A 20,448-nucleotide genomic window follows, 5' to 3' on the forward strand; every position below is an offset into this window, starting at 1 on the left:
TGGGGAACATTCGGCGGCGAGAGCCTCCTCTCGGCTCCACTCACTTAGTGGAATGACACTCAACAGCAGGCCGCCACGGGTCAAGGAGCAAACACCTTCGCTTGTCAGCCAGCTCTCTGACTGACACACAATACCTGTGGGTGGCCTAGATATAGCTCAGGTCCCCGGCTGCCTCCGCTAGATCAACCCATTTCGCTCTTCACAGACCAGGACAATGAATGGGAGTGAAATCAAAGCAACGGAAAAGTCTCACAGCTGCTTAACCTTTCAGCAGCAGCTTTGTTAATCGACTGTGTACCTTCCTGAAATTTCTTCACGGAACACACTCGGCTTTTATGCATTGGCGATAATAACCCATCTCTCTTTTTGATTTATTTTCTCGTTACATGGATGCAGTCGGCAGAAATGAATCCTGTTCATAAGCGAGCTAACTAGCGAAAAGATAATAATGAATTTCTTTAAGAGTGATTGAGCTGAGGGAGCGGGTAGAACAAATCCTTAAGCCTGGGTACTTTCTGCAGATTGTTTTCCAGGGGTGTAAAGTCAATCGCATTTAATCCTTCACTACTACACAAGAGATGCCCTCAATCAAATCCAGATATTCCCCGTGCCCCTGAAGGTGCTTCGCAGCAAATTCTCTCTGGTTCAGTAGGTGTGGGTGGGCGGCAGTCAGCCAGAAAGGCAGATAGAAGCATTCTACCTACATATTACTAGCTCCAGCCTTGCAGTAAAAGCACTTACTTAGTTGTTTGCTACTTTCTTGAATATGCAATCAATTCAGTGGTTGACAATAATGGGAAGAGAGGACAAATGAGAAAGGAGCGGTCTGCATGATGAGGACTAGATGGTTCGGTCAGTCCTTTATGTGCGGCAGGATGCGGCTGCCAGGTTGGTTGCAGTTAATGTTTTTTGATTTAATCCAGAGCTCTCTGCCTGCCCATGCACGACCATGATAATACGCCCAGAGGGCTCCTAGTGTAGTAAGCAGAACAGGAGCCTTCCTGGAAATATTGGAAGCTTATATTATGTCATACAGTAGCCATGTCTTGTCTCATTAAGGAAAAGTGGTTCTTAGGTCAAATGCAGCTGTTTGGTTGTGAGCAGTGTTGTCTGCTGCTTTATGGTACTAAACAGATGGTTGTGGTCAGGGGCGCTGCCACTACATGGCTGTTGAAACCCCGTTGAGGGCACCGCATTTTATATTCATATTAAGTTTAATTGTTTCTTAAAATACTTGTAGTTCTCTGCAGCTCGCAACAACAGCGCATTCTTCTTAGCTGCTCTTGGTCTTTCCTTCTTTTCTCTTGGTTTCTGTATAAAAGTGAAATGGGAAAGTAAGTCAGGTTTTGCAAGCCTTCAGTGGGAATGAATGAAGGGATTGTAATAAGCACAAAAGTGGAAGTGCAGCATCTGGACAGGAACTCTGACATCCGGGGAGGGGTAAGTCAGAGGTACATCAAGGGGAGGGGTGTGTTACTTGACCCCCGACCCTCAGCACAGGGTAGAGGTCAAAGACAGAAGATAGACTGCAGCTGTGTTGCAACACGCAGCCCCACCGTCACGCCAGTCACTGTAATTTGCGTAGACATATGTGTCCCCACCCAGGTTACCAAACATGCCTCGACAGGAGTTGACAGAAAGAAAGAAAGAAAAGCGGGAAGCACACAAGGAGGGAAAGGTGGTTGAGAGGAAGTGCGCTGGGAGGGAAGGAAAGAGGTGAAGGAGACTCCAATCGCCTCATTCTTGATAGCTAGAAGAGAGTCCACCGCAGCAGTTTATCGGAAGCAGCGCGCCTCCAATTAAAGTGTTCTTCCCACAAGATTTACCACCCCGCACCAACAATGCCCCCCTCATTTCACCCTTTTGTCCGCCTCCATTGTGTTCTTTCACCCTCTTCTACAGCTATTTGTTCTTCTTCTGCAGAGGAGGTAGGACCTAATCACGCCAGGATCTCATAATACCAAGTCTTTTAACTGCTAAGATCAAAGAGTGCAAGTTTGCCTAATGCGGGATTAGGTTGAGATACGGGACCTGGCAGCCTCGCCTTACCCCTTCACCACCTCCACCACTACCAGCAGCGGGTAGCTCCATTAGGCTCAACGCATTGCTCATTTTTCCGCAAGAGCTCCCTTGGGCTAAGAGGCAATTATGCAGTAGTGTGGCATAATATTTCATTCTCTCCACATTGCATTGCTGTATGGCGGTGCTGGCTGCTAACAGCTTCATGTGGCCCAGGAGGAAGGGTGCGGGCTGCTAACAACTTCATGTGAGTAGAGGAAGATTGGAGAGGGGAGGAGGAGGCGGAGGAAGGTGGGGAGAGCGGGCGAGTTCTCAAGGGCAGGATGCTTCATTAGCAGTCAGGTCTCTTTCACCTTTTAACACGGAGAGCGAAAGGGTGTGCATGCATCTTAGTTTTGGTCAGGTGATGCTTAGTAGATTTACAACATGAATGGGAAAACTAACACGTGAATTTGGTTCTAAATACAAGATGTATATATATATTTATAAAAAAGTCATACCCAGGCAGCACTGAATTAAACCGTTCTTCACACATGTCAGGAATGTGCCTTTTCCACCATCTTTGAAGTCTTTGAGATAAGCTTGTCTGCTGCATGACTGTAAATATCTCACACAGCAAGCCAGACTACCTTCAAGGCAGTGTCTATCTTATTGATGATTCATACAGTGAAAGTATGGACACATCAAAACAGACGACTACAGAGAAGCCAGAGTTCTGGATGAGTTCCAGAAACCGTTTACAGGTGCATGTTCAGAGAGGCTTCAGCTCTCAAAACATGTGGGTCCCCGGGTGAACATTTCACAAGGTAAAATCCCATTACGCCCGCATATGCCCAGCCATCATAATAGATAAAATCCCCTCCACGCCATGAGAGACTAGTATCTTTTTTGTCCACCGATTTCTGTTCTGGCAGTGTAATTTCTCTCTCTCACTCTGTCTTAGCCTGGCTGCCTCTGCTGAGAGGTTGCCCTTCAAGCTGTTGAGTGTAGTATTTTTCTTATGTTGAGGAATTCCCTCAGTCTGAAGTTGTAGAGTTTAAAGAATTTTGAGTTCATTTTGAAAAGTCTTGGATCATGTAGGGAAATCAATCCTGTCTGCCCCTTTTTTTCCAAGGCATTAGGATGCCAGTGCTGGTTGGTGGTAAAAACTGTTCATTTAGTCAATGCTTTAGATCAGGGGAAGACATGCTGACAGCTACTGCAAATGTTGCCTTCAATATAATAAAACTGTATAAAATATTTCAGCTCCAAAGGATATCAACTTAATGGCTTCATGGCTCTGAAAACAAACACCTTTACCCTCTCTAGTGCTCAAGCGTGCATTTAGATAGTCCTACAACCAATCAGTGACATTTTGTTGTCAATAAATTAAACTCTACAGCGCATGAACTGCATAAAGCCCGCCCTAACAATTTGATCAGAGCCCAACGTAGCGACTCCAGACCAAATTTCCCCCCACAAAAAAAAAACGTGTGGGCAGGGAAATCTGGGCAGGTTTCCAGGCTACATTTAAGAAAGAAAAGTTGAATAATAAAAAGAAAAGAGAAAAAGGAAATGGGCTCTTATTCTTCACCCCTACTCTGACAGTGCAGGCATGTGCAGCCCGGGGCAAGCTGTTCAAACTGCTGTGTGATTTTGCCGTACTCGGGGAGGCTCCACTGCGTGCTCTTTGCAGGTGCTCAGTCACTTCTCCTCCTTATTTCTGCTCTCACTCTCTTCCACTTCCCCTTTCTGCCATCACAGCAAAAGCAAACTGTCACCATCATTCACTACATAATAGTTGTAAGAGGCCCCTGCCTCTCGATTCATTCATCACTATGCGCAGTTTTGCCTTCTCACTATTGCCGGTGGGGGATTTGCACTTAAAAATGAGAGAAGGTGAGATTGCCGGGCATACATTTGCGCTGTAGACGGTCCTCTACACCTGTCGTCACAGCATCTGTACCAGCTGCAGCCATCTTATATCACAGATAATTCTCGAAATACCTGGGTGACTGCTGGTATTTTGCATTTAAGCTACAGGTTGAATGAGATGCGTCAAGAAACTAATTGTAGACGCTGGACCAAGTATTTAAGAATATGTAACACTGGGCAACTTTAGAACCACTGCCCTAAGCACAAGATATTACAAACATTGAAATAATATATTTTTTTTTCCTTTTAATGCCCAGAAATGATTCATTACCAGTCGAAGAAACTGATTTAGTAGATCTATTGGGTAAACAGCTGCTTTCTCATTTTAACTCTTCAGACTGACAGGTGATTTGTGCCCTCTAGCCTGCAAACAGACAGTTTTAGTGATATTGTAAAATAGATTCATGTACCAGAATCCATAAACATGAGGTAATTTTGATCACATTCATCACACTGTATGCAATTCGATATACAGTTGCCTTTGTGTTTTGTCGTGCACCTACAATCGTCAACTTTATAGTTTTCATCTATAAAGTTTTATTTTTGAAACCTAGCATTAACCATCAGTCTTTCTTCTTCATTTATAGAGATCAGGTCTGGTAGTCGAGGCCTTAAGGAAGGATCTGTGAGGCAGCTCCCCCTGTACGACACGCCATACGAGCCAGCCGAGAACGGTGGCGACTCGGACCCCGAGCGCTTGCGCTGCCCCCGAGAAAGCCGGCTGCCCCAGGACGACGAGCGACCCCCCGAGGAGTACGACCAGCCCTGGGAGTGGAAGAAGGAGAGGATTTCCAAAGCCTTTGCAGGTACGACAGCCAGAGCTCACTGAAGTTTATTTAGTGTAAACATAATCTGGAGAAGAACATACTGCAGAGAATATCAGTGAAAACAGACTTTCTCTATTCTAGTTTAAAAATCATTCAGTTGTACCTGTTGCTCTCTTACTTCTCATGTCAAATGCTCAGACAGTGAATGTAACTGTGCTCAAATCCTAGCAATGACTGTTTTTAAGTAAAGGTTGTCTTCTATAAATGTCAATCTTTTAACATAATCAAACCTGAACCTGTTTCTCTTTTGCTTTACTAACCCAGGTGTATGTTTTTCTAGCTCTAACAAATTTGATTATGGCTTCTGTCAGGTTGTAATTGTTCTGCTGCTGCTGATGCTGCTGCTGTAAACTCTCTTCCTTCCCTCCTCTCTCAATGCACACGCTGCTTTCATGTTTCAGGTGTCCAGGCTACTGTTTGCTGTTTTGATCCAACTTCTGTCTGTATAAACTTAGTTGATACCTAAGCCGCTCATGGGGGGCATGTTTGGTTGCGCAGGTGCATGTAGGTGCAGGCAGTCACTGAGGTTTGAGGGCTCCGGGCATGGCTAACACAGCCATAACATCAAACAGCGCTGTTCCTGGAAAGACTACGGCTCTGGATTATAAATATGCACCCTAAATTAAAAAAAAGAAGAAGAAGAAAAGAATGAAAAGATTTAAGAAAATCAGCAAACATTAACTCTTTTTACCACCCATTTTCTCTTTATACATTTTTTTCTTTTTTATCCTTGAACAGCTCTGCTTTGTTATGACTGCATTAGCTACGAGGGCTCTGTAAGTGGCACTGGATCAGATCCCCAAGGAAGAAAGGACTCCACCTCTAAATCCCTCACAGGTACCATTGGAGATGGGGCTGGGGAGTGTCTCTGTCTTTTTGTATGTTTATGTTCTTATTAGAGATTTGACATTGATACCTGAAAATGTGAGTTCTTACTTTCTCACCAAAATTCAACAGATATTGCTATTACAAACTGTTTTACGATTTATTTGTGGTTTCAGGGGTTTGGTGATCATTGAGTCCTAAATGTCATTTTCTCAGCACTGAGCCTAAGGTCACCCACTGAAAGTGCTTTGAAAATGCTCCTAATTCGAATGACATTATCAAGATGCTACTTGCATGATTGCCCAGTGGCTGAAGTGGACAGAAAAAAGGCAAAGGCGCCGTAGAAATACTTCAAATCAGCCTTTCGGCAGACACAAGAGCGTAGCAAGTGCAATTAGCGCAGTAACACTTGTTGGTGCTCAGAAGGAGGGGTGATGGGTGCACGAATTGAGGAGAGTGAATCCATGTTTAGTTCTCCACCAAAAGAGTGTGATAGAAAGAGAATAATAACGCTGACATACATGGCATGTTCTATATACAAACATTGAACCCAGTGGTTTATTATGTATGGCTCTGTCACACGCAGACAAACTAAGATTAATTAATTAAGTCATTGATAGGAAGTGAATTTAAGCGGTGCCCCAATATCTTACCTGGTTTAGAGGGCGCCCCGTAATCTCTAGACTCTTTAGTCTTCACCGCAGTGACTCAATTTTGATGCCAGTCTCTTGCTGCATTACATCAGGCCACTCTCACCCCATTAAACCCCGTCTCTCCCCACTAATCAAATAAAACTAAATTTTAAACAAAACTGCTTCTAATTCCTAGCTTAATCAGTAAATCAAGAAAATAACCAACAGATTGATTTATGAGCTTTTATAATAAATACATGAGTGCTTGTACTTGAATGAAAACTTGAACGTTAAAGTGCCCGCCACTTGATACTGTCCGAATGATTAAATCATCAATTAATGAGCCATTTCTCTTTTACTTATAGCTCAATGAACATTAAACAAACAAAGAAAAATAATATGTATGGCTTGAAGGCTCATTGCCGTAAGTTGCAAAGCTCGTAATTTGCTGTTTAGACGTGGAAAAGTAATTGAGCTTTATAAGACTTTAAATCAAGTCTCACAGAGCGAGACAGAATATGAAAATAATAATTTAGAGATTTATGCTTTTTTGTTGTTGTTCCCATATATGTCTCCATTTTACTTATCCTCTAATTTCCCCTTCGTCGCGCTTTGAAATCGCAGATTTGCATTGCAATAAAGCAAAAATGATTACATGGCGGAGGACGAGTGAGACATTAATCCCTGGGCTGTTAACGCGCATTAAGATGGACTCACTGGGGATTGATTGAGAGACGTGGATGTGGATGACAATGCAGATGGTACAGGCTAAAATATAACTGATATGTATCTGCGTTCTATTGTCCAACATTAGACCATATTACTCAAACCTAATCCTCAACTATTGAATATAATGTCAATGTAAACTTGATGTTATCAAATCAAATCCTCCAGCTGGAAAGATTTGGACATTATTGTCCAAAAATACTTATCACAATGTCATATCACGATGTCATATCACAATGACATTGTTGTTTTTGTGTAAATTATTATTGCTCAATAACGATCAGAACATGCAACATGTTTACATGTGTGTTTAAGTCTCTTATGTGGCATTACATTGGTCGCAAGTGCACAAATCTCATTTGTGGAAGGAGAAATACGGACTCTAAGGCTTATTTAGTGAATATCTGTAGGTAATGAGAGTACCACTCTGTACCAACCAGCAGTACTTAAATATAGCACAACCTATAGTCAAAACCTATGAGGACATAGGAAGCAATCCTCTAAATGACATTCATTGGGGTTTATTGACTTGAAATAGTGTTTTGGGGCTCCAGTCAAACTGTGCATGTGCAAATATCTAATATTCATTCAGCATCCTTCTATGTTTTTGTAACATAATTCATATTTTCCTGTTTACGTCTGTGCGCTCTAGGCACTGAGGTCTTCATAGGAGTCACGCTGTTCTGCCTCTGCCAGTGATTAGTTAAATAAAGGACGCTGCAGTCTTAATCACTTTCCTTCTATCCCTCATTATTTTACTGTCAAGCAGCACTCAGAAGACTTTGTTTAGGGCATTATTTACTAACACATCCCTCTTTCAACAACCCCCCCCCCCCCGCCACCGCCGCTGCCGCCTCCCCCTTTGCAGGCAGCGTCCCTCTTTTGATGATGATTAATTTAATTTTCACTGCATGTCAAAGTGTTGGCTGAGAATTGAAGAGATACGCCTTTAAAATGTCTTTCAAAGAAGAAAGCTGAAGTCTAAGAAGTACTTTGATTTATGGGACGTCTTCATTCCGTGTTATGTTTAATTCAAGTTGAAATAATTCCCCTCTTTTTAAAAGACAGAAAAAGGAAGGGGGAAAAAAGACGCTTCTGGGACAAGCCTTGTCCACACAGGCTTGTTGCTTTCGCAGGTGTCTGTGTAGACCGGCCTTGGATCCTGACATCAAGGGGCTTTGAGAGAGTTTCCCACCTTTCAAAGTTTGAGCTTGTGTGCCTGCACCCAAGTCTCAGATCTTTGCAACCAGCTTACCTCCAATGTCAAGAAATTATGCACCGCTTCAATGTTTAAGTCCACTTGTGAACCAGGTCCTTTACTTGTCATCCCCGTCTTATCCCTCCTGGCACTATTTTAAGTGTCAACTTGGAGCCTGGTCTTTTCCCCGAGTTTCCCAATCAGCTTTTTTACGACGCCATCAACGCATCCATCCATTATTAGCTATATCCAGTTGGGAAACTTAACCAGTCCAAGCCGCCATTGGGTGAGAGCTGTGTCATTGATCCTTCCGCTTTCTGAAGCTACAAATTCTTTGGTATCATAGTGTCCCTGAATGTGAGTATTGTCTTGCATCCTTTCTCAAGGCAGGGTTACTTGGGTTTTAGGAAATATTAGACTGGAGTCAGAAGGTCATGTGCTCACAGTAAGTTAAAACTTTAAACGTCTAGACGTCCTGTTTTAGTCGAAGCTGTGGAATCCAGGTTGAGCTTGTATTTCTTCTTATATTTAACTCTCTTCGGTTAAGCCTGCACCGCCCACGCCAATTCCATCTGTTTGTTTTTTTAACGTATTGTTTTTTTTCATATCAGATAAAGAAAGCAGGTGTTAACATATTAGCTACTTACCACCTAATTAAAAAAAGAAGCTACCATCCTTTATAAATATCAATTCGATTTTGCAAAGCCTTCTGATTAAGTTCTGGCCTTTTGCAGTTGTTCAGTGCAGTAGGTGTTGATTACATTATGATGTTGCTTTGGATTGGAGGATAGCACGTTTACAACCTGCGAGATTATCTGGCCCACTCATGTTCTACTCCTCACAGGGCTCCACTGTGGTGATGTTGTCGCCAGCAATTAAGTTATTAAGTAAAAATGTTATCAGGTTGCGATATCAAGCCTGAGTGAAGCCTTTTCCGCGGGCAGATGGTCCGTTTTAAAGTCTTAACTACGGGTTTCCAGAGGACAATTTTCCTTAGTTATGTTGCTGTAGTTGCTGAGGCACTTTACGGCTGTGTAATAGCAGTGATTAACGACAGCGTTCCCCAATCAGGTTTCAGAAGCACTTTCCGACGTGCATCAAAACTTTCACAGTTTATATTCCAGCAATTATGTGGGAAATGAAAGTATCTCCAAACAAAGTGTTTGCAGATAATGAAAAAACATGCACAACCTCGCTAAATCCTGGAGTGGGTGTAAAAATAAAAATGAAAAAAGGTTGAAATAAGTGCTGCCTACCCCCTCCCGGTAGGCAGTATAACATGATAATGCAATCTGTATAAGAGACTATTTGTCTTCATTAATGATAGAGGAAGGAGAGCAGACTAATGCTTCTTGCTGCAGCCCTTTTTCCTCAGCTATCCCTAGCCTTGCCTGCATTCTCGCCTCTTCACAACACTTGGTTTTGGTGTTATTATTCACTGTTGGACTATCTCCTGACAGGTATGCAATGGAATGTAAATTCCCTGCCTTGTTAGGGTGTTGGGAGGCTGTGTACTCGCGGTTCGGTTAATCACTCATCCTCGCTCCCCAACACCCCACCTCATTCTCTACACCGAACACTCGCCACAGCCTCTCTTCTGCCGCCCTCCTGGCTGCTGAACATGTGATGGATGAGTCTGGAGGTGAAGAGTGAGAAGGACGCATTAGAATTTGACTATATATGAAGATCCGGCATGTGAGGGCAAGAAAAGTTGCGCTCTCACGTCCATCAGCCTGTATATTTTGGCTCTGGATGCGGTATGCACACTCACACACCCAGACGCCATCGGAAATCAGAGCCTTGTCACAGCAGGATCAAGAGCCATTGTTACCTAATCTCCTTGGCCTCTGTTACCTGCTAGGAACTCCTTTCACTTTGCTCCTAGCCAACAGACACCATGCATTTAACACCGGAGATCAGAGACAGCGTTGTCGCCTTCTCCCTCAGGTCTTGGGAAGCTTTATGGTTTTTTAATGAATCTTCATGGGCTTAACGACCCAGAAAGCTGAGACTCAAGTCTAATGTCCTAAAATAAATAATTGATTCGGTTACAGTCCTGCGCCGGTGTCTTGCACCAGGGCTGAAGCCAGCTGTTTCGTGGGTGCCATGGCTCTGTTTCTCTCCCCGCTTGGCTGATCCGATTCCCCCCAGCGCTGTCTGTCACTCCGCGCCTCCGTCTCGTCCTCCTGGCCTCTGCTGCAACACCCTGCCGATAACCTTCCTGACAGCCCTCTTTCATGAGCCTCAAATATGTCCTGCCGTCTTCCACTGAGCGCTGCCACGGCTCTTATCTTCACTCACACACATTGGCCACACACAACAGCACTGTAAACCTCCCTCACAGAGTAGAGAAGCAGCGCTCCGTGGGCAAGCCCCCCTGGAAGCTCCTGCTGGCCGGCCGTCGGTAACCCATCTGTCCCTTCTCTATATACGGAAAAGCAGGGAAAAGGTCTTGCTGTCATCTCCTCTTCATCACCAATTTCCTGTACCGTTTTCTTTTTTAACACAAACACATGCTCTTTGAAAACAGTTCGGTGCTTTGAATAATAGCCGGGCCGTATAATTTGTCGGATACAGTATGTAGAGAATTATGAGGTGACATTTAAGTTCCCCCGGAGCATTACACAGTTGTTATCTGTAATGATTTGAGAGCCAGTGGAATAAACACGTATTCAGAAGACGCCGGTTTTGAGTTCTCCTGCTCATAACACGAGGCATAAACATCACAATCTTCCAGCTTGTTTTGAATATGCATGCAATTAGCCAACCAAATTAAGCAGAACTAAATTAAATGGCGTTGGTGGAAAACAAGCATAGCTGGTGATTTATGGCGGCTGCACTGTTTACGGTGATGAGGCGCCATTGGGCTAATGAAAAGCCTGGGTAAACAAATACCTGGCTTTAAAATAGATCTGCTTCTAGAAGAACAAAGGGAAGGATAACAAAAGTTTGAAAAGAGACCGACGTCCATTGTTCAAGAATGAAGCCGTTTTCCTATTCAGATTCCTAACGTGGCCACTTTAGTGCAGTTAACTTGAGCGGCAGATGCTTTGTCAATTCAAAATCCTTAACAGCTTTTATTCCTACGTCAACAGGAGGGGTTGTGGACTAACATTGATTGAGGATTATGCAGATGAGAAATGGCATATTGATCCAAATGCAATCAGGTTAGATGACAGTTGCATGTTGTTGTCATTCGGCGTTTCCTTCCTTTCTGTTTCTCTGCATTCGATAAAGTAAAATATAAACTCTGCTTCCTGTAAATTGCATTTAATAATCGATGCTCATCAAAGAGAAGACTATCCAACATACACTGATCAGCCACAACATTAAAACTGCTGACAGGAGAAGTAAATAACACTGAAGATCTTGCGACAATACAATGTTCTGCTGGGGAACTTTTGGACCTGGCATTCATGTGGATGTAACTTAGACATGTACCACCCACCTAGACCAGACCAGGCACCCCCACCCCATATCATTGACACTCCTCGATGCAGCCTGACACAGGCACACACACACAAAAACGGTTTAGGAACAACTCAAAAAACAGCACAAGGTGTTGACCTGGCCTCCAAATTCACTAGATCCCAAACTCATCAAGTATCTGTGGGGTGGACTGGAACAAGCCTGATCCACAGAGACAGTTTACCTGTTATTCACACAGACTACAGTGTACTACCCACAGAGCAGTGGGTCTAAACTGGCATCAGCCAGTATAGCTGTTTTATTTAGTGCTCACAGGGGACAGATATGTGAAAAAGCTGGTAGCAGTGTGATGAGCCTTGAGGTCGATATGTAAATTAGCTCATGTGTATGCACATAAACGCTTAGTCATCTTAGTCCTGAATTTGAATTAAAAAAAAAAAAAGTCTCATCTATGGGGCAACGTGGCAACACGTGAGCGACGGCCTTGAGACTGGCAACACTTTTGAATGCATTACATGGTGAGTTACATAGAGTTAAAACAAATAATATAATAAAACGTTTGACTATTGAATCAGTTTTCTGTAATTTTCACAGCGTTAAATGCTATTATTCAGCTGCGCAACCAAGCAAGTCTGAGCCACGTACGCCCAAATCATCTCCTCGTCCCCACAGCGAGGCCGCAGAGTGCAGGCAGCCTTCTGCTCCCAAAACAATTACACGCTAATCTGCAATGTGAAATGAGTATTAGGCTTTTAATCTCATAGGAAGACAGTCCCCTACTTCACCCCAAAGTAGAGGAAGTTATATTATCTTGCAGAGTTTTTGACCTTCTGTCTCCATTTCACCACCACCACCACCCTACACCTCTCCCATCAGGACAGACAGCGAGCAGCTCCTCCCTCCAGCCACCTTTTTTCTAGATTAGCCCCCTGACACCGTGGGCTCAGCTATTTAATTGCTTGTCGGATTGAATATTCTCCGGCTTCCCCCTTCATCTCGCTTGCAGATATTGCTTCTCATTATCATGTCCTGTATCACCACCATGCTGCAATTCCTTGCAGGGTGGAAGACAGACAAGTCCATAACATTATGTCTGTCCAGCCTGTAACAGACACTAACTCGCTAAGCCAAGAAAAGCATCCGTTTTGAGCATCACTTGTGCATGTCCCCATACATTAAAGCTCTGTTTTCCAAGATGCAGTATGTAGTATAGGGATATGAGTGGATGAAAGATTTAAAGACGAAATTATTCACATCATTCTCATTGCCGCTGCCCAGTAGCAAGAGATTGGTACAATTTTAGAAGTTGAGTAACATGCAAAAATAAATGGAAACAAGACAGAGACCATTAGTTTAAAATAATAAATGTTTTTAATTCACTTCACCATAGCCAGTGCAACAATGACCAAAACTGCAGAACTAAATCCCAGGTTTCTGAGACAAAAAGTATCTTTTAAAGAAAGCCCCCTCCCCACGCACACTTTTGACATGTGACAAAGACAGTCTAATAACTGATTTATATCAACCAGTCTGTTGCCAGTTGTATTCATCCACGTCCTCTTGAGTCAAGCAAGATTGTCCCTTCCGTTAAAAGAACCATGTGTGCAAAAGAACCAAAGGCACCAGCTTCCAAAAGCATCCATGGGTTTGGATAAACAACCTTAAATTTATTGTCTATTGCATCTCTAGCACCATGGACAGTGACATTACAATGTTCCCTAAATTAAACGAGAGTTGCATCGCTGGAACATCTGTTCCACAATCTGTTGCAATCCAAACAGTCATACAAACAAGCATTTGACAACCTGCAGAGGAACATACAGTCCAGTAGCTTACCGAAGCCATTACTCCTGTTTATTAGCCTTGGCTTCTAACGCTGGCTTTCTCTTGGATGAACAAAAAGCATTCCCCTCTCCATATCATTTATTGAGTATCCTCAGCTATTTAACAAGTGGACCTACATTAGAAACAGATGTGCTGCTCTAAGAGCGCTCCATTTAGCCTGGTAATATCCCTGCTGGACACGCGGCATACATTATTCAACGGGCAACGCCGGGGTACTGTCCACTGCTTGGATGGATTAGTCTATGTTACATTTCAGTGACATATATTGTCTCCATTGTTATTTATCTTAATAATAATAATGCCTACAGTCTTTTTTTCCAAATTCATCAGAGCAGATATGCAATCTGCTCAGCTGGGTTTATATAAAAGGCTGCGGTGCTGTATCAGCGACTGTCTGTAGCTTGGCTTAAAGTAGCTTATATTTTATATTCTGCACTTTTAAAGCAGAGCATTGTATTATTTGGTTCTGCCACTTTATTCGAGTGTGTCATGCACCACATCTTGCAACAGATCTTGAAATATATGAGATTCAGAACATTGTATCTCCACGGTTTCACTGGATCTCTGGATCTCATGGTGAGACTGAAACTTTTCAGGCTGGGTCCGAGCTTGGATTCAGGGGTTGTTAAAGGAAGGCCAATGGACTAGCAAAATCGGCACAAGATGGTGTGAAGGTCCAACTTTTCAGCTTGGGTTGGGGTTCAGTTTGAAAGTTTGAGTCCTCTATCAAATTGAATATAAAGCTTTTCAGATTCCCATTGTGTAACTTTCAGGCACACTCAGCAATCTGTGTGTGTGGAACTTGATCAAAAGTGGAAGAGAACTAACTTCACTTCCTTTTCAGTCCTGTTGTATTCCTCCCTTTTCTAGTCCACAGCTCCTGCTGATTCTTGGATCACGGTATAAGCCGGCATTCCACCACAAAGCTGGCATCTTCTGCTCTTGTCTGGAGTATTTCTCACTTACCCCTTCTACCTTTTCTCCCCTTCCCCTGTCTTCTCCTGTCATCACTTCCCTTTCCTCACATCCTTCTGTTGTTGTCCATTTATTCCTCTCGTTGCTGTCCTCTCCTTCCCTCCAACTCTCCGCTGGTGACGCTTGCAGTAGAGATTAAAGTGATCAAGGACCTACCATGGCCCCCTCCTGTCGGCCAACTCAACACCAGCCCTCCCCCGGTGGAGGAGCTAGAGTCTCCTTCCCAGGCAGCTCAGCCCTCGCCCGGACAGACAAGCTGTGACCAGCACCACCATGGTGGGTGTTGGTGTTCACATTGTCCAGCGTCTTTCCCATCAGTTTCCTTGCCGCCCTCCCTTTCCTTGTCCGTCTGTCCCGTCCATCCATCCATCCATCCATCCATCCGTCCAGCCATCCATCTGTCCGTCCGTCCGTCCCTCCATCTGTTCGTCCGTCCGTCCGTCCCTCCATCCGTCCGTCCGTCCATCCATCCATCCATCCATCCATCCGTTCATAGATTGTGTGTAGTATTTAGGTGTAACATGTTGCATATCTGTATTTCCACAGCTCTTGGAAGAAACCAGCCCAGCATATATAACTACAGAAATCACTCAGATTCTGTTTGTCTCACATTGTCCACTCAATGCCGGCTTACTGAAAGAGTCCACATCTTTGAGAAGCACTGCATAATATGACTTTACGTATTAGCTGACTAATGACTGCACTTTTCCATCTGGATTACATGTGGCAGAAAATCACTAACTCTTGTGCAGGTTTCATGCTGAAGGCTCATTAGTTTTAATTGTGCTGAACCGCCTTCTGCATGCGTAATTGCCATTCGCTGTGACCCCCATTTCCTCTTGTCAACATACTCATAACCATCCCAGATGTCCCTCTGGCCTGTTGTTTTCTGCAAGTGGCTTACACGAATTAACAAATCAAACTCATTTGAGGCGATTTTAGTTCTTGACTTATTGCCGTATTTACCCTCATACTGGACACAATGGACAAGCGGTTCACCTGTTTTTAACCGAGAGGGCCATTAGTGGATTTGCGAAGCCCTCGCACACACTCGCACTCTGACTGCTGTAATTATCCGGGGAAAAGAAGGACATGTAGCAGAACTAATGCCAGGAATGGGATTTCCCCTGGCAGAGTGGGAAGACTTAGAGTGAAGCCATGTAAGAGGACACCGCTGTGTGCTGTAGGCGAGGACAGGGCAAGGAGTTGATTTATGTCCATAAATCCATGGGAAAGGTTCTGGTTCCCTCCGTGATGTGAGCGGGTTTAAGATTGGCGTCCGGCTGTAAAGTGATCCTCTCTCTGTCTCAGCCTGTATGGCCCCACTCTACGCCTGCGGGGTCAAAGGTGCCTGTGGCAGACGCGGGGGGGTCGGTGGCCTCTATGACCCCTGTGAGTATAGTTACAATACACTCTCCTGACCTCAGCGTACAGGCAGACCCTCAGTCGCACACCAAGACATCGGCCATCCGTTATACGCAGGGTTATTTACATACCCCAGACTATCTCAGCCATGGTAAATAGCTATGTGTTTGTATGTGCTTGTAAGGGTTACTTTGGTTTGTTGTTTAATATAGACGAGGGAAAAAAAAACTATATCCATTACAGATCAGGTAAATCGACGTTATCAGTTCAACCTCATTATCAAAACTGAAATTCAGATTGGCAGAGCAGATATTCCATCTACATATTAATGGAGGGCACTTTTGTCTGAGTATATTAAAGAGCCTTCTGCCTTTGTTTTCTTTCTCGTTTGTTCTTTACATTAATTGATTATCCACACTATCTTACCTTCCCCTTTCATCTACAACTTAACAAACACAAAGTAATTAAAAGATGCCCAGATTACATTTTAAATCGATTCACTAGCAGACACTACTCCTTTGTCTTGGAAAACTTAATAAACAGTTTTCATTTAGAAATGTAAAGAAAATAAGACGCCACGTTCCAAGATGGTGGAATCATCAGAGATTACACTTATAGATTCAGCTGTGGGGCTCTAAAAATATATCACTAATAGCCATCCAACAAATCATTATTTGAGTTCCCGGTGCACACAATTAATATCAGCATTTCTTTTCTTTTCCAAGCTACCCATTCCTGGGGTATCAGACCACAATGAACACTACTTTCAGTGTGTGGTGTGTTCTAAGGAGACACAGACCTGTTAATCATTTCATACATGCAAGCTGGAATACTTAATTTTCACCTCGCCGTACAGCAGTCGACGATACACCTCGCCCCTCGGACTAGTCATCCTTTTTGAAAGGAGTATCATTAGTAAATGAGAATTAATTAGCTGGCTTAATTAGAGAAATTTGTGCAGCAGCGTGTGCACAGAGGGTAGAGGAGTAGTCAGGTTGCTGAGAGTCCTCGCTGATGAATGGCACTACATTTCTGGTGTTTCTCTTGAATTGTGTTTTGATTAGTGTGTCTATTTAAAGTTTTTATTCATTTTGTGGTGTTAGATGGCTACTATAAGTCTTCCCTGCCCTGTTTGTATTGCATTATTTTGTACAGTACCACTATGCAGCTCTTTATCTTGTGGATTGATTGTAGTGTAATCACGGAAATGTCCTTTTGACATTTACGTTTATCAGTGCTCCAACCAATCGACTCGCTCTCTGACACGCTCTCCCTCCCTGTTCTCCTCATTCTTTCTTTTTTTTTTTGTATAGCCCTTTCTAAAGGAAGCTATGTGTCTGAAGGGGACAGGTCTTCCAGCCATCAGTCACCATCTGACTGACAGTTCAATCTGATACACAGATTCCATTTGCTGTGCTTTACAAGCAACAATGCTGATAACACACGCAGATGCCCCTGCATTTTCCGTACGTGTCTTGGTGTGTTTATGTGTAGCCACGTGTGCATGCGTGTGTGTGTGTGTTTTCATCCTCTCGTCCCTCTTAAGCCGCCTCTCAGGGCTTTTTGTTCTCCTGTGGGCCAATCCTCTCGTCAATCTCCTGTCGGCCATGTCTCGGACTGTGTGCTCCGGAGAATGAAAGGGGAATTGGTTCGCCTCGCTCCCACTGATGCTCACTCTCAAAAAAGTATTTCTTCGGCGGTCTAGTGTTGTCGAGGCGGCTGGAAAACTAAGCAGACATGAGTCCATTCACTCTTGAGCAAATAAAATGATAGCTTTTTGTTTAGTTTGGAGGCTCTTTCTTCAGGATAATACTCTTCTTGTAGAACTGTGCACTCTGTCCGCGGAGCAGTCTCTGCTCTGACAGGAAAGGTTGACGGGGTTAGCTCCACTGAGAATTGCCACTGAACACTTTCTAGGAGGTGGAGGAAACGGTTTAATCAAGGTCAGCTAAAGTACTGATTGTTGGACCTGGGCAAGAGGAGGAATTAGTGTTTGCGCAGGTAGGATGGAGGAAATGTGAAGAGCTGAGGTTGGGCAGATGGCTGAGTGGGTTGTAGATGCTAAGTGGAGATAGACTGTGTGGGAAAAGCTAAGATTGCGCCATTCGTTGTCGTGCCACAATAGGAGATACCTTTTCCAGCTTTTAATGTTTAGATTACAGTGAACAAGGGCAAAAATAATTTAATACAATCCATATATGGACATACGGAGAGTGACGCTAGCTTTGCATCTGGACAATCAGAAACAGTGAAGATAACCGATCTAAGCTGCCTCACCTTCTTCTTGTGAAGACATTCCTTCACACTATCTTTTTCTGTCCTCGACAAGCAAGAGAGCACTGAGAGAATTAAAGAGATGGGGCCGGAGTGTACGAGATGAAAAGATCAAAAGAGAATGTGATGGGGAGAAGAGGAAGGGCCGAACATATGCAAACAGGAAGAGAGAAATTGAAAGCAAAGGAGGGAGAGCAATTGGCTGCCTCTTCATGTTGTGATCTGTCAGCGTTGACAGTGGCTGAGTGGAGCAAACATGCATCTCCTATGTCCCCTTGGTCAGTTTCCATGGAAACGCTATTTCTCACCCTTACACATAGACTGCGCGTTCGTCTGACTCGCATTGTATTCCCAAAAGTCAGCATGTGGTTCGAACGCAGCGTATGAAAGAACAGAGAACTAATAACGTCTTTCACGTGGACTTAGGTGCATCACAGGAGCATCATTTGTCCGCCTATAGTCCACGCATCCGTCTGAAGGAAGTGATGCTGCAGCTCATACTCTTCCTGGGGTCTGAGGTTAGACCCACAATTTACCCAGCTGTCATGCAACAGTACAATTTGGCTGTCATTTCAAGACTCAGCTGTGGCCCTATAACGAACAAAAGTGCAGAGGCCAAGATAACAATCGGAGTCATTTGGAATAATCATTTCCATGAGTTTATGTTTTGGGAAACGCATCAGTGCACTCAGGGCCAGCGAGTTCAAGCTGGAGCTGAGAGTGGAGGTTAAGGGGAGCCCCTGGTGGTCGGAGCTGAAACAACAGCAGTCTGGCTTAGCTGCCTTACTTGCCGTTGGCTCATGTTCCAATACAGGCAGTGCTGAAAGAAGTACTGACATCCTAGTACATATCATAGTTCAAAATACTCCATTACAAGTCACTCTACTTGCATCCAGAGTCAAACGACTTACTCTGTCCTCTGACTGATATGTTATTATAAAGGCTAGGAGATTGTCAACCTCATGTAAGCAGCCTTTTCCTGTTTATAAGGTAGATTTAATTACTTCAAAGTCATTGGTGGGGCACCTTCAAAAGAGTCACAACATAATTCCTGGAGGTTGCCAGATGATGAATGGGGTACAAAATAAGCAAAGGTGCCCAGTCTTTGCTGTTGTAGGAAATGTTTTACATGTGTTACTTACACTTAACCTGACAGTGTTTTTGTAGTTCAAACATTTTATTTAGTTTTATAAGCTGAAATGTAATGGGGCTGAGCGATGATGTTGCACAAAATTGAAATACTCGTTTGAACTACTTGGTCTATCCTTGAGTAGGTGTACTTTGCACCACTTATCTCAGGATTCTCATAGTTTTTTTAATACCGTTCCATTTGCTGAACAAGAAGGTCATGTTTTCCCATTTAGACCCACTTAGTTGTTTCCTCAAGCTTGTGAAAATATGTTGTCTTGGCATTGTCTCTTGTAGCCTAAACTGATTGATTGAAACTGTCAGCTCTTCAACTCAGCGTGGTGCAGGAGCACTTGGCGAGCTCACAAAAAAAGTGTAATGCAATCCTCTGACTGGAATGTAGAGTCTAGACCGATGTAGGTCTGTCTCTATCGACATGTTGTTAAGATCACAGTGCCTGTCTGTCTGTCTGCCTGTCTGTCTGTATACAGTGCCTGCCATGTTCAGTCTAGGTAATTAAGCACTGGATGCAAGGCCGGCCATTAGCAACAAAGAGCAGCAAATACGGACGCTGTCTAGTGGATGGCAGTTTCATACTACATTAACTCCACCTTTGATGTGTTGATCTTAAGTCGTAAAGCCAGCCAGCAATCTCCAGCTGAAGCTTGTCATATTGTTGATGTAAGAACCGCCCCTCTGTTATTGCTTCAGAAGCGTGTCAGTGGCTCTAAATAGTTTTTCCAAAGCTAGGGGTGTTTTGACATCAATTATAGTGATGGATGGCTGAGGGAAAATGGCGAAAATGGCTAATACACGCACACAAACGCACACAGATGACCTCCGCACATGACGACTACTGTCCAGCCTTTATTCCATCAGTAACCCTGTGCAAATTCACTTTCTCATTCGTCCTCGTGAACATTATCTTCTCTTTTGTTCTCACGTTAGCTATTGTAAATGAACCCAACGCCCTTTTCTGTGTGCTGATTGGCCGTGAGGGCGCTCAGTGACCTCCGCCAGCCATGTCATGGTCACCTCGAGCTCCCACGTACCGTCAAACACACCTGTGTGAGGTTGCCAAGAGAGCTTGTCGTGTCCACAGTTGACCGTGAGAATTTGAAAAGCCAGTTTAATGTTTAACCCGAAGAACTTGTGCATACGTGTGTGTGTGTGTGTGTGCGCGCGCGCGCGTGTGCAAGTGTGCTTGTTTGCTCATGCGTGTGTACTTAAAGAGTGTGCATGCTCACACGTACTGTACCGTACATGGGTGTATTTGCAGACACTTGCGGTC

General features: G+C 43.8%; 1 protein-coding gene across 2 annotated transcripts in view; it reads left to right on the plus strand.

Moving 5' to 3' along the window:
• The window catches only part of shf (Src homology 2 domain containing F), a 95,289-nt gene that overhangs the window by 64,917 nt on the left and 9,924 nt on the right, over window positions 1–20,448 (plus strand). Inside the window, exons 3-4 of one of the 2 annotated variants that reach the window (XM_084574899.1) lie at window positions 4,521–4,739; window positions 5,499–5,597. In XM_084574899.1, the coding sequence (XP_084431025.1) occupies window positions 4,521–4,739; window positions 5,499–5,597 (318 nt within the window). The remainder of the gene's footprint in view (window positions 1–4,520; window positions 4,740–5,498; window positions 5,598–20,448) is intronic. The other variant, XM_084574900.1, reaches the window with a different exon arrangement.

This window comes from Chelon labrosus (assembly GCF_963514085.1).
Source record: "Chelon labrosus genome assembly, chromosome: 3".
Lineage (NCBI taxonomy): Eukaryota > Metazoa > Chordata > Actinopteri > Mugiliformes > Mugilidae > Chelon > Chelon labrosus.